This window comes from Balaenoptera ricei, chromosome 13 (genome assembly GCF_028023285.1).
Source record: "Balaenoptera ricei isolate mBalRic1 chromosome 13, mBalRic1.hap2, whole genome shotgun sequence".
Lineage (NCBI taxonomy): Eukaryota > Metazoa > Chordata > Mammalia > Artiodactyla > Balaenopteridae > Balaenoptera > Balaenoptera ricei.
The window spans coordinates 43,723,312-43,738,216 of NC_082651.1; the positions used below are offsets into that span (position 1 = coordinate 43,723,312).

General features: G+C 41.1%; 1 protein-coding gene across 1 annotated transcript in view; it reads right to left on the bottom strand.

Moving 5' to 3' along the window:
* The window catches only part of ANTXR1 (ANTXR cell adhesion molecule 1), a 242,165-nt gene that overhangs the window by 158,339 nt on the left and 68,921 nt on the right, over positions 1-14,905 (bottom strand). The window contains exon 9 of the mRNA XM_059943152.1: positions 5,406-5,466. Coding sequence (XP_059799135.1) covers positions 5,406-5,466 — 61 coding nt within the window. The remainder of the gene's footprint in view (positions 1-5,405; positions 5,467-14,905) is intronic.

Sequence of the window (14,905 nt, forward strand, 5' to 3'; positions counted from 1 at the left end):
TTGAAATTCTTTTTGATAGGGCAGATGCTTACCTCCTCTTCGCATTAAGATTTCCTGTTAAAATGCAAAATAGTTCCAAGTATACTTTTTTCTTTAGCCATTAAACAAATAATCAGCCATTAATATCTTAGCTGAAGTTGAATTAAGTCTTTAGAAACTTAAAGTTATAAAGGAGACCCAAAAAGGGTTTCTCTGTATAGCATGTGGTTACAGATGGCCATTCTGCAGTTGCTCACATAATTCTGGGGGTGGAAAGTTGAGAGCATCTACTCCATTGTTGGAAAGCTTTAGTTGTAAAAGTTGCGTGTGTTAAGCCAAAACCTGCCTCCTTGAATTCCTCCCCAATCTCTCCATGGTGGTGTCCTGAAGCTATTTATGGTAAGCCTAATATTTCCTTTCTGCATGGGAATTCTCCAAATATCCTTGTGAGTGTCTCAATTCTTTGTCTAAATCTCTGTGGTCACTCTAGTCCTTCCTCATCCCACAAGCACCTCATTAGCATCTCTTTGAGCAGATCTCTGCTATAGTGCTTCATGTGTGGTTTCGTAATTTGTCTGAACATATGACTATCTCCTAGGGCAGACTGTGAGCTTCATGGGGGGTTGGGACCAAGCATGCATTTTGATACTCAAATCTTTTCATATTACTTGGTACATAGTAGACACTAAGAAGTGATGGAAAGAAAGAAGGAAGGGAGGGAAGAAGGAAGGTAGGAAGGAAGGAAGGAAGGAAGGAAGGAAGGAAGGAAGGAAGGAAAGAAGGAAGGAAGGAAGGAAGCAAGGGAGGAAAGAGTCAGTGACTGGAGTCTTGGAAGCTTGACTATCCTGTGTTCTCCTGTAAATGGACCTTGAGAGCTCGTTCGGAGGTTGTAGCAGGGGAGCACAGCTACTTGAACATCCTTGACTGAAGAATGGACCCTACTGGGGAAGGTCATCCTCTTCCACTGAGCATGCAGCTTCAGGAGGGATATACATGGGAGGGAGGAAGGGGACACCTGCCTAGCCAGCCAGATCATCTGAATCAACCCTGGCTATCAATGGGGTGACAGATGTTGCAGCTGGGCTGCCCTCACATCCTGAATGAATTATTAATATGGTTTCTAGTTCCATCACCACTTCTACTAGGAACATGCCTTTGTCAATGCCATTTTTAAAATATAGGACTTGGAACCATGGTCTGAACTTGGAATAGTGGAGCGTGGTATTAGCTCTCTTGCCTTGGACACTGGATGGCTATTGATGCACTCTAAGATTGCATCAGCTTTTTTTTTTTTGTCAGAGGCATTCTTATTGGCTCTCAAGATAGCTATGCTTCTCCTTGCTTTTTCTTTTTCTTTGCATGAACTGTTACTAAGTCAGGTTTCTCTAAACCTGCTTGGACGTGAAACTGACGATTTGCAAGTTCAGCATTTTATATTTGTCCCATTAAATTTCACCCTATCCTTTGCAGCCCAACACAGAAAGATCTGTGTTGGATCTCAGTTTTACCGTCCACCCAGTGCATTATCTCACTGCCTCTCTCAGAGCTCAGTTTGCTGTCAGAACCATGGCTGTTGCTGAGTTGTTGGTGAGAGCCAGCTGAGATCCCTGTCTTGGGAGAATGCAATCGTCAGTATAGCGTGTCCTGAGTGGACAGGCCAGGGTGGGGCTTCACAGCAGGGGCTGCTCTGGGGGCCAGGGAAGGGAAGGAATTCAGAGAGTGAGGGGAGGAAGCAGAGAGGAAAGGTTTTTGATGAAAGCAAGTTCTACCTTCTTCACAGATCTGTCTAGGGCTTAGTCTCAACATTATACGTTACAAGTATGAACAATATTTCCTTGTTCACTTTCTCCTCCAGTACGTATTGAGTTTAATGAATCATTTTGCAGATACTCTGAACTCTACCAAGGTTTCCCCAATTTTCTTTCTTTCTTTCAAGGTTTCCCCAATTTTCTTGCTTTCAATTTTCTTTCCCCAATTTTCTTTCAGTAAACATACAGGCATGTTTTTCTCGTCTAGGTGTGATATTATCAACATCATGATTCTCATATTGACCTTCAATCCTTATTAAAATGATACTGCTGATAATAATGTCACCTTGCTTTGTTGTAACAGTTTATACTTTTTAAAGCACTTTCACATAAATCGCTGGCCCCGGCTCCTTGCAGTGGCCTAATGAAAATCACAGAGGGGGTATGCTTAGGTCTACTTGATGGGAGTTCACAGCCCTGGACAATGAAATGGCCTCCAATGCTTCATGAAAGCCATGCTTACTCCAGAGAATGATCAGTGACAGACCTTTAAGGGAATCCTTGGAAGAACTTTTGGTGTAAGGATATCTTGTGAAAGTTTTATTTTCTTCTTAGTAAACTTATTCTCTAATCAACATGTTTTAATCCTAATGATTCTAATTCAAGAGAGGTGGGAGCTTGCTTTTTCAAAACCTAGGCTAGGTCCCATCACTGTGTCTTGTATTAATGTTTTTATAGGAAATAAAGGAAATGGAAGGGATGGAGGGGGAGTTTGGGGTTAGCAGATGCAGACTAGTATATATAGAATGGATATAGAACAAGGTCCTACTGTATAGTACAGGGAACTATATTCAATATAGTGTGATAAATCATAATGGAAAAGAATATAAAAAAGAATGTATATATGTAGTTATAACTGAATCATTTTTCTGTACAGCAGAAATTAACACAACATTGTAAATCAACTACATGTCAATTAGAAAAAAGAAATAAAATAAATAGAATTGGATAGTTTACTCCGATACAGGAAATTATTGTTTGTCCATAAAATATGGGATATTGCACATAAGCCAGAGATTTAAAAAATATTTAAAGAAAGATTCCTTGGATTGGATTTACCAGAGATTTGTCTATTTTATTGGTTCTACCAAAGAAACAGCTCCTGGGATAATTAATCAGTGGAATTGTTTTAATTTGTTTAAATTTATTAACGCTTTTTAATCTTTTTTCTTGTATTTTCCTTAGCTTTAAAAATATCTTTTATTTAATTATTTTTCTTTTCCATTTAATAAGAGACATACTGAAAACTATGAATTTGCTAGGATCAGATCTTGTGGACCCTGGTATTTCTGTGCCGTATTCATTATGTTTATATATGTGGTTTTTTTATTGTCTTGAACACCTCAGTGGTAAGTAAAGGAGATTTTGGTTTACTAATCTTTGATTCAAGATTATTCAAGAATTATTTAAGATGATACTCAATCCGAGTGATTGAGATTTGGTGGGTTTTTGGGGCCTTGTTCTGTCTTCGGCTATTTCTAATTCTGCTTCATTTAAAATAGTTCAAAGGTCTGATAACTTCTTGAGATTAGGTGAAAGTAGTTAATAAGGGTCAAATGAGCAAAAATCGGTGCATTGTTTGTTTAAGGAATGTATGAATCAAGACATTTGGTCAACATTTATTGACCACCTATTAAGTACCACGTACTCTGTTAGGCAATGGGAAGTGGAGAGAAATAAGATTCCTTCTCTGTTCCCAAGAACCCTACAGGAGGGGAACTGATTATGCTAGTGAATTAACAGAAGTTGTATTCGTTGTCTTTAGATGTTCTGATTCAATACAAGTTTGCAAAACATCCAGTAGGATTGCTAAACTGCAAGTCTGGGTTTTTTTTTTCATGAATGAGATAATTGCACAATTAAGGAACTCCCCTGTTTTCTAATTGTTTTAAAGTAAAGGAATTATAAAAATTGTGGAGACAGATTTACCTTGAAGCTAATGAACCCTAGTTAAGCCTCCTGGCACTGGGTTCATGTGGTCATATGCTTTTGTAAATTTGCAAAGGTAAGATTTTTCAATTCCTTTTCTTAAGAATGTTCTCCTGGACCTGTCTTTGTGGCAACCACATTTGTTCCTGCCATCTGTGTTACCAGGTAGCAGTGTATTTAAAGGTCAATTGATAATCTTTGCTGATTGCTTTTCTTCAGGAAATTTACACATCTCTGAATAGTCAGTCTCCAAGTACTGCTAACAACTTTAAATGTTTACATATATACTTAGTGTTTTGTTGTTGGCACATACTATTCACTACATCTAACTCCTTGAAAAGTGTTTCAACTATTCTAAAATATAGCCAAGGGCTTCCCTGGTGGCGCAGTGGTTGAGAATCTGCCTGCCAATGCAGGGGACACGGGTTCGAGCCCTGGTCTGGGAAGATCCCACATGCCACGGAGCAACTAAGCCCGTGAGCCACAACTACTGAGCCTGCGCGTCTGGAGCCTGTGCTCCGCAACAAGAGAGGCCGCGATGGTGAGAGGCCCGCACACCGCGATGAAGAGTGGCCCCTGCTTGCCACAACTAGAGAAAGCCCTCACACAGAAACGAAGACCCAACACAGCCATAAATAAATAAATTAATTAATTAAAATATAGCCAAGAAACTGGAATGGAATCCTCAAGGAATTACCTCATTTATACCAATAAAATATGCCATAAAGAATAAAACTGTACAGTGTTTGAAAAAGCTTGAAAGTTCTTCCTCACTACTTATGGGGTTGCATGATATATTTTCTATGATAAATTAATAATTGGCACTTGGTATTTTAGGAGACTAGAAAGGCGATGTTAACAGTGAACTCTCAACGGTGAAATACTCCAGGTCCTGGAGCACAGGAACTCATGGAGAGAAAGTTTATCCTTTTTGTATCTCCAGCACTTACCACAGTGCCTGGCATTCAGTAGGTGCCTAACAGTACTTTTTAAATAAGAGTGATGGGAAACCTGTCAGGAATTATACAAAGAGAGCCAGAATGGTCGAAATTTTAGGCAGTCCATTATAATACAAAACAACAGTAAGAACATGATTTTGATCAGTTAGAGGAAATACTGTGACTCAGAGAAGGCTGACTCTTTGTATAAGTAGAGGCTTGCTGTATTAATGATGAAATTATAATGGCCTTTTACTGGGATAAAAGTTGGAGTGGCCTATCAACATTTTGTGAGGAATTGTAGATAAAGCAATTAATTATGATCAACATATTAATTACGGAGAGAGGTTCAGCACTGATTAAATAATTAAAAATATCAACAGTTCAGAGGTGGTCTATGATCACTGTGATGGCTGCCATGAGGATGTAGTGTTAAATTCCACTTGTATCCAGAGAGGGGTATTGATGGTGATGTGTGGGAATCCAGTATTTCTGTAATACTCCCAAATTAGTTCCCATGAAAGGCGAGAATTTAGATAGGCTTTTCCAAACTTTCAAACAACTGGCACGTTGATTCCTTATTCCCTTTTTTCCCCTAGAAGAAAATTTATTTAGCAGTTTCTACTCTTCTTTTCCCCCCTGCCCTTTCCTGCCCCACCTCCCTTCTTCTCTACTGATGAAGTAAACACGTGACTTGAATTCAAAATCTCATTATTTGTGTGACAGCGATTAGCATTTAATTTCAATTTACCTCCTGCACATATGGTGGATGGTTCAGCTGCTAGAATTTCGATGCAGGACTTCTTCAAAATCTAGGAGGAGAGGAAATCAAAAAGTCAAAGCACAGCTTATTTTGTTAAAACAGAAAAGTGGGGTTTGCTTTTAGCTACCAAGATAGGAAGGCTCAAGGACATTATGTTGTAGTGGGTGGGTAAGTGGAGGATAACATTTTTACTAGTATCATTAATGTTAAGCATTTAATGAGCCAGAACTGTGCTAGATGCTTCCAGGTATCCCAAAATCCATAGGAATTATTCATTCATTTATTCTTTGGGCAGATATTTATTGAGTCTATGATACACCAGTCCTAGTTACAGAGAGGTTTAACATCTAGTTGAGGAAATGGGACCTACACTTGAAAAGAAAAATAACAATGGCCCAGCCTATGTGGTAGGTGCCAGGGTGAAGGGGCAGATGGTAGGAGCTACAGAGTTCATGGGGGAAATCACTGAGGGCTGCTACATGGGGAAGGGCTTCCTGGAAGAGGTGGGTGCTGAGGGTAGGACTCAGTCAAGTGGGGAGGAGTAAGTTAGGGGAAGGTTAAGGTCCAAGCAGGGAGTGGCATTTGCAAAGAGGAGAAACTAGAAATACATAGACCTCTTTAGCTGGAACAAAGGAGCTTGAACAGTAGAAAAACGAGTGATAATAGATAAAGCTGGAGAAGTAGGATGGAGATGGCCAGCCCTCTAGAGAAGATGCATGTTCAGATTACTCAGAGTTCCCTTTTAGTTAGAGAAGTGGAAATGTTGCAGGAGAGGGAGGGCTTTGAAGGCTGCTTGCTGTGCCTCGCTCTTTAGGAGGACCTTACTTACATGGAAATGTAGTCTTCCCCCCAAGTGAGTCTTGTAGGGTTGAGTGGAGAGTCTGGAGCACCCCATGACCACACAGGGAATTAATAATGAAGGCTTCTTCTGGCAAAAGCAGGGTACCTGACTGGTAGAGTTCAAGCTTTTCTCCACCATTTATGAATGCCGTCTCTTATTGCATAATGATTCTAAAATTTCGACCAAGCATTTTAAACAAGTATAGGACACTGAGTTAATTTACCAAGCAAAGGCAGTATCTTTATTTGGGCTTTACTTAATTTGGAAATTGAGATGGTTCAGAGGGCTGAAGGAAACTATCTCTCTATTTATGAAAGGGGCATTTGTTAAAGGAATTAAGAGTGAAGTAAAATGTAAAGTCCATAAAAGAAAAAAGCATCTTTTAGCATTGGGAAACACCCATTTACTTGCATGGATGTATTTATTTATATATGCTGCTTTGTTCCAGCTTAAGTGATACATACACCACAAGATATAATCAAGTAAAAGATACAGTAAATTCAAAAGGGGAGGAAATGGATTAAAGGGAAAATAAGGGGAAGATGAAGTAAGGAGTGAAATAGCATAGAAAAAATACATTTTTTTATTATGTATTATTAAGAGCTTATTTCCTTGCTAGGAGTGGCTCGTGAATTTAGTTCTAAGCTTTCTAGTAGCAAATGAGAAGGGCAGAAAATATTTATGAGATTCTCAATCTGAAGAATGAAAACAAACCAGTTTCTCAGAAGAGATAATATTTACCCATTCCAGAGAGAAATCTGGGCGTCCTCATAGAGAAGCATTGTGAAAGGAAGTGAACAACATGCTTGAGAAAATTGTTCTCTGATGTACAGATGACAAAACATTCAAATGTATTCAGGCTCCCTCGCAACCATGTGTTTTAGGTAATTCTCTATACCTGAGAGTAATAAGAAGCAGCACAGTTCTACCTATCTGCAGGAGGATTGGTCCAGGACCCCCGTGGATAGCAAAATCAGAGGATGCTCAAGTCCCTTATATAAAATGGCGGAGTATTTGCATATAACCTACACACATTCTTCCATATACTTTAAATGATATCCAGATTGCTTATAATACATACTACAATGGAAATGCTAATGTAAATATTTGCCAGCACGCAGCAAATTCAAGCTCTGCTTTTTGTAACTTTCTGGATTTTTTCCCCAATATTTTTGATCCCCAGTTGGTTGAATCTGCAGATGTGGAACCCATGGATACAGAGGGCCGACTGTACTTCTTTTTCTTGACAATTCTAAAATCCAGATTTCCAGCTGACATTTTTTTCCTGACATTCTTTCTGACTCTTTTACAGTTTAAAGGCATTTTCGTATTTTGATTCCTCTATTTGTTTTCAGCTTCTACCTCATTCCACAGTCAAAGCAATTTGTTCCTTTTTGTCAGCGTTTGCCTTATTTCTTCTCCCTCTGGCTTACCCAGTCTCCGTCCACCTCAAACATAGGCGCAGCCTCAGTTCTCCCTGGTCCCCAAGGACCTGGTATCACCTCTGAGCCCTTCACTGACATTCTGACTCGGGATCAGGGACCCCAAGGATGTATCCTGGGCATCCATGTTTCGCTTCTGGCTTTTCCATCCTGCCTTTCCAGTGGTCAATCCGGTCCTTTAGATGCAGCAACATCCTAGGACTGGGGCTTGCCAAGATCCTCATCCAGATCCTTGCCAGTGACTCATAGCCCAGATAACAACTGCCTTATCTGAGCTGTGATGACAGTCCCCTCCCCTCTCCCCCCCGTTTGCTGCCATTGGCCTCTTCCTGGCTGAAGGGCCACCTTAGCTACCGGTTGCCATAACTCAGAGAGGCAGGCACGCCCTTCAACACGTCTTCAGGCATAAATCTCTCAATAGGCCACATTGGGAGACCCAGAATTAACCCATATGGAGAACTTTATTAAATAGTGACATTAGAACAGCACAAAGCTTTTCTTATGTTTTAAATAAAATTCCTCTGTCTCCTTTTATAAATCATTTTATCATCTACAACTAAAGATTTCAACAGTCCAAGAATGAAAATTGAGCTATCGCATCTATCCTGTCCCCATTCCCCAAACTCCATCAAAACACATAAATGAAATCTTCACCCATGTTAAGTTCCTGACTTTGAAGCAACATTTTTTTTTTTTTTTTTTAAAGTGACTCAGCCCTTGCAGTGTTGTTTTTTTGGGAGGTCACCACTCTTTTTATTTTTTAAATTTATTTTATTGATTGATTGATTTTTGGCTGCGTTGGGTCTTCGTTGCCGCGCACGGGTTTTCTCTAGTTGCGGTGAGCGGGGGCTACTGTTTGTTGCGGTGCGCGGGCTTCTCATTGCGGTGGCTTCTCTTGTTGCGGAGCACGGGCTCTAGGCGCGCGGGCTTCAGTAGTTGTGGCACACGGGCCCAGTTGCTCCGCGGCATGTGGGGTCCTCCCGGGCCAGGGCTTGAACCCATGTCCCCTGCACTGGCAGGCGGATTCTTAACCACTGCACCACCAGGGAAGCCCGTGAAGCAACAGTTTTGAACCAACCCTAACACTTAACCAGGGGTGAGTAAAGGAAACACCCGTGAATCTTTGACCACAAAGACACACTTACAGGTTTTGTCATAATAAACACATGCTGTATTATTCTCTCAAAGTGTCTGCAATTAGCTGATAAATCTAGGGAGTGTATAAAGGGCCAAAAGATTTCAGCCAAGGGCTGTGATTCAATCCAGTAAAAACACAGCTTTCCCAATCTTAACTTAAAACATCTGGAAGGGATGCATTGAAGCCAATGGAGTAAAATTTATCAGTGAGGGGGATGGGCAGGACTTGTCTGGGACTGTGGCTTCTATGAGTTAGAAATGTCTGGTTTCAAATGGTAGGAAGTCACAATGGCATGGGGTGGATTTGGGGGGTTCCTTTGGTTATTAGCAGCCCAGACTGTACAGTAACCAGTCTGTCCGAACTTCAGCAGACAGCAGATCAGCCTAGGGACTGAAGGCTGCGTGGGGGTGGGGAGGCAGAGGATCCCTCCCCGACCTGGGCAGTGGTAGCCATGGAGGAGGTAGAGACACAGCACTGGGAGATGGATGAAGGGAAATCACTAGACCGAGTGGAAAGAATTCATACGGGGTTGGGGCGACGTCAGAGGTGACAGTCTAACTGACCTCTGATGGAGACTGGCTAAGACTACCACATGCCTCAAGCATGATCCAATGTGAGGAGTTGGGTCCTGGTCTTGCCCCTGGTCCTGTACTTACCTGACCTGTGGTCCTTGACAAGTCCTTTAACTAGTCTGAACCCCAATTTGGGGAAACAGTTTAACATACTAATAGTTTAGTATTAAACTAAATTGGAGTCGAATTGCTTGAGTCAACTCACTCATGAGCACTGTGACCTTGGGCAAGTTCCATAACCTCTCTGAGTCTCTGTTTCCTCATCTGTAATAGTGGGATAAGAACAGCACCGACTGCATGAGGTTGTTCAGTTGGGAAGATTAAATGAGATAATATAGGCAGAGTCCATAGCACAGGGCCTGGAAGTCCTCAAATAATGGTAGTTTTAATCTTAAGAACCTGGGCTCTAGAGACAGAAAAAATAGATTTGGGCTTTAAATAGATTTATGTCCAAATACAAGCCCTACCACTTACTGGCCATGAGGATTTGGATAAGTTATTAAACTTCTGAATCTCAGTTTCTTTTTCTGTAAAATGAGAACAAGAAAAACACCTCAAAGGGCTGTCTGGTGGTAAAATGAGTAATACACATGAATGCAGAGATATTTAGTTTGTAAAATCAATAGAACTTAGGTGGTAAAATTCGTACTGGATTAGAGAGTGAGGAAAAGAGTGAGATTAAGGAAAACTGACAAGGTTTTTGTTTTACAGACAGAACTAGACAGATGTGATTGGTCAATAAATAGTATTTTACAACCTTGGGCCATCAGCCAACAAGTGCCCTTCATGAAAACAAGGCACCAAGAAATGTGCTCAGAACAACCTTAGTAGTAAAGCACTTAGTAGGATGTCTGACACATATTCGGTTCTCAAACAATGGTAGCTGTGACTGTTACCGCTGTTATTATTGCTACTACTGCTATTACTCTCGGGCAAAGATGATTATCTCATATCTGCTTCTATCCCATCACCCACCACTGGCCTCTTGCTAAATCCTATTTGCTGAAAATGCCTGAAAGATGGCTAATAATATTTTCCTGCTACCTTCTGGGCAGATTTCAAAAAGAAGATATATGGGTAAGTATGTTTGAAATCTGCAAAGAACTCTATAAGTACACAGGTTGTTACTGGTAGTGACACTCCTGCACACCTCATGAGAGTGTTGGGGGAGTAAAAGAGGCAACAGATGTAAAAGAACTTTGCCATGTAATAAGGGCTGTTTAATAGACTTAAAGTGAAATCGGACTTCCTTGGTGGCGCAGTGGATAAGAATCCGCCTGCCAGTGCAGGGGACGCCGGTTCAAGCCCTGGTCCGGGAAGATCCCACATGCCACGGAGCAACTAAGCCCGTGCGCCGCAACTACTGAGCCTGCGCTCTAGAGCCTGTGAGCCACAACTACTGAAGCCAGCGCACCTAGAGCCCGTGCTCCACAACAAGAGAAGCCACAGCAATGAGAAGCCTGCGCACCGCAACAAAGAGTAGCCCCAGCTCGCCACAACTAGAGAAAGCCTGTGTGCAGCAACGAAGACCTGACGCAGCCAAAAATCAATCAATAAATAAATTTATTAAAAAAAATGTGAAATCCACTGTGAACCAGTCCAGGTTGTATATAAAACTTTATATATATATTTTTTGATTCTAAAAATCTAAAGTCCTTTTTCATAAAGTTCAGAGTTTATGCAGAGATTTCTCAAGAATCCTTAAAGATTGTGAATATTTGCATAGAGTTGTTATGAATCCCTCCCTTACCATAAGCATACCTAATTTTTTCCCCCCTAACTGCTCTGCCTCCTTCCCTAATAAAGTATCAATCTTTATTTACTTGGCCATTTCCTGCTGGAAGATTTTTTGTGTGTTAATACAAGACCAGTTTCCTTTATCCATTCATGGTATAGGGACTTTTTCCTTCCATATATCTAGACAGCATGTTTCTTAGTGTCTTACTTGTTGTGAAGGGTACATTCTGCTTCAAAGATGTCTGGAGCTTGAAGTAGGCTGGCCCACAGGTAGTTAACTATCTATTGCCCAATTACATCTCTCTAGTTCTCTAAGACGAAAACCTAGGAGTTTTCCTTAACCTCACTCTCCCAGTCACCCTCCAAATCCAGTATGGATTTTGTGACCTAAGTGTACCAATGAAATATTTCTGTATTAATTCACATTTTAGTATAGACTGCCATCTTTCAGAGGACTTACTGTGGTTTATAATTATATATTTATCTTTTGACTGTTTGGTCATTGTCTATCTTCCTCAGACTATAACCTCTACAAAGGCAAGGAGATTTGTTTTTACCCACCACTGTATCCACAAGGCCTAATCTAGCACATAGTAGGCACTAAATAAATACTTACTGAATAAATAAATGGCACACTTCCTGCATGGCTTCATTAACTGACATTTTAGCATATTATGTATCAGTCATTTTTTTTCCCTGTAAATATAATCTTTTATTACATTAATCTTTTCTGGTCTTTTAAATTAAATTAAATTTTAAATCTTTTAAATTAATCTTTTATAGTCTTTTGAATACAAAGCTATGTTCAGCATCTTGTAACATCTCCCTCTTCTTATTAAGTCTTTGGGGGCTGCCTTCCCAGGAGGTCTACTTCAACACCTCCATCTTTTTAAATGGCTTATCTTTTTAAACAATAATGTTGTAGGTGTATCATGTTCCCATGTCTAAGGTCTAGATGGGCCTGCTGTGTAAAAGGCCTTGACCCCTTTATTTGGGAAAAATGTAAAAGTATATGTATGGGGGGTGCGGCGCCGGGTCCCAGGTACACTAATATAGCTGATGGCAGAATGCACATTGGGTAAGCCTGGAGGCTTGCTTTTAGAAAAGGCCAGGGAGCTTGGGACACAAAACTGGCTCATTCATGCCTTCAGGACTGCCAATGTTGCCCCCATGAATTTTGAAACTATTTGATCTCTAATAAAATTTTGAAAAAAGAAAAGATAGTCACCTTTCCTAAGTAAAATGCACTCCGCACTTAAAATCAATAGACATATCTATTATTAACTATGGACTTTACCCTAGATTCATATCCAGTTCTACAGAATCTGAATTTAAAATAAAAATTTACTATCACACACACATCTTTCTGGGATTCATATCTGATTTTATGTTACAGTCATACATTATACCAAATAAATATTCCAACATGCAAGAAAGACATTCTTAAGAGGTTACTGAATTTTAGATAATAAAGCTCATCCTCAAAACATGCAAGAATTTTTGTCTGGAGGGGGGCACCCAGCTCACTTAAATAAATGCTACTCTTCTCTCAGTTAGTTTCACACTCAACGAGAGTCTGGTGTGAAGAAGCACAGGACAAACAAGGTTCTGAAACCGAGGAAATTCATTTTTATTCCGTGAAACCACTTTCCTCTCCTGTTTTCAGAAGGAAAGCTCAGATAACTGTGAATTCCAAGACGTGGTTTATTTAGTAAGAAGAGCTTGCTGATCTGCTGAATACTGGCAAAGGCAGTGGCCCTCCTTGGGAGCTAAACCCTGCAGCGTTTCATTGGGTTTTGTTCTAAATTCTGCTATTGCTTTTACAATGATTCTCAACAGATTCCTAGATATAGGAGAAGGAGCTGGAGGGGTGTGGGGTGACCTGAGGATTAACTGAACATGCCCCTCTGCAATCTTTGTAGCCTATTCAAGCAATGGGATTTTTAAAACTACATTTGGACTCTTTCATGAGCCAAATAGAAAAAATAGCTTAGTTGAAATGCCTGGCCTGAATGTCTGCAAAGTCTGAGTCTAATTAAAGACTGCTGAGGCAAATGATTTTTTAAAAAGATTTTCTGCTCACTACAGAAACTACAATTGATTCTATTTATGCTTCCAGGCCTGCTAATGTGAATGGGGCACAAAATGCCATCTTTTATAGATACGGTCCTGGAAAAGAGGGTGGGGGAAGGACTAACGGGCTTTTACAAGAAACGGAGCCACAAAACTGCCCACTTGTGGTGCAGTGCAGGTCACGAACACTCTGCAGTCCTCTGCCCTGCTTTACAATGAACACATATGCACAGCCCGGCACATAAATGCACTGGACACCACGGGGAATACGACAAAGGGGGCGGTCTCTGTGACTGCACAATTTAGCATTTGACCAGGAGGAAAGGCACGTGCCAAGCAAGTGATGCCAACAATTAGCACCACTGGAGTTCAAGGCAGGGAGAGTTCAAGGTATAGGAGAGACCAGGGCAGGCTCTTCAGAGAAGAGAGGACAGGAGCATAGCCTTGAAGTTGAGACAGAACTCGAGACAGCATTCAGATGGGGCAAAGGAGGAGAGTGTGGTTTCTTCCGATCACAAATAAGGGTGGTTTCTTCCAACCACAAGTAAGGCTGATTATGAGAAGGGCTGTTGCTGAAACGGGCTTTCCCCTCTGCTAGCCCTGGAAAGAGAGTTGGTTCAGTAAAGTCAGGTACTTTCCAGGACTACAGGAATGTGATGCAGATTTTGATTTGAGGAAAACCCTTAGGAGCTCCTCGTGGGGGTCTTGGAAGAGTAGACGGGAGGGAAGCGAGGTAGATCGGCTTTGCCTTTTGTCAAAGCTTCACCAGGGCTGGATCAGGGGCTCCATTTCTTTCACCTTCCCATGAGTGGAAGGGAGAAACCAGCACAGGACATGGTTTTCATAAATAAAATAAATATATATACACCATGGAATAGATTCATTCCTCAGTTTCGGTAATCTTAAAGCTTCCTTGAAAACAGGATGTTTGTGCCAAAACTTGCAAGAAATCCTTGCAAATATAGTCACATTTGCCCAATACTTGTTTATTGTTGATCAAACATGTAGAAAGCTCTAGGCGCTGACTCACCCTCGCATTAATAGGAGGCCTTACTCAGGCTTAAATATTTATTCTAGGGAAATGCTCCTAGATGGAGATGGCTTGGTGCCAGTGGCTGGGTTCTCCTTCTCAGAGACAGTGTGCCTGGTTCCAGGTACCGCCCTTGATTGCACAAGAAGTGGGGACAGCTGGAAGGAGGAGTTGGCATCATGGTAACCAGGCCAAGTGTTGGGATTCAAAGCTGCAGACCCATTTCAGTGTTATCCAAACCCAGCTTTCATGTAGGTTCCCATTTCACTGCCTGCAGCACTTTTGAAAAGGCAAACAAAGACCCAGGAGCCTCACTGGACCTTTGCTTCATATTTTCACTTGAGGGCTGGCGCTACATTCACCAGTTGTGGTCAGTGGAAATTCCCCGAGGAAGCCACAATAAGAAAAGGCAAAGGAATAGTTTCTTCCTTTACAGTTCTACTGGCTTAAAGGGCTCCAGTCTTCCAACCATCCAAATTTTGTCTTATTCTATCAACCGAATTCTGCAAAAACAAGAAGGAATTCTGTCCTCCGAGGTAGAGTCCTGAGCAAGTGTGGAAGGGGAGACGTTCCTTTCAGCCTGTGTCAAGTTGCCAGCTTCTCATGATGATGATGGAATTTCATCCATTGAGCAGAAATTGAGATCTTTCAGAGG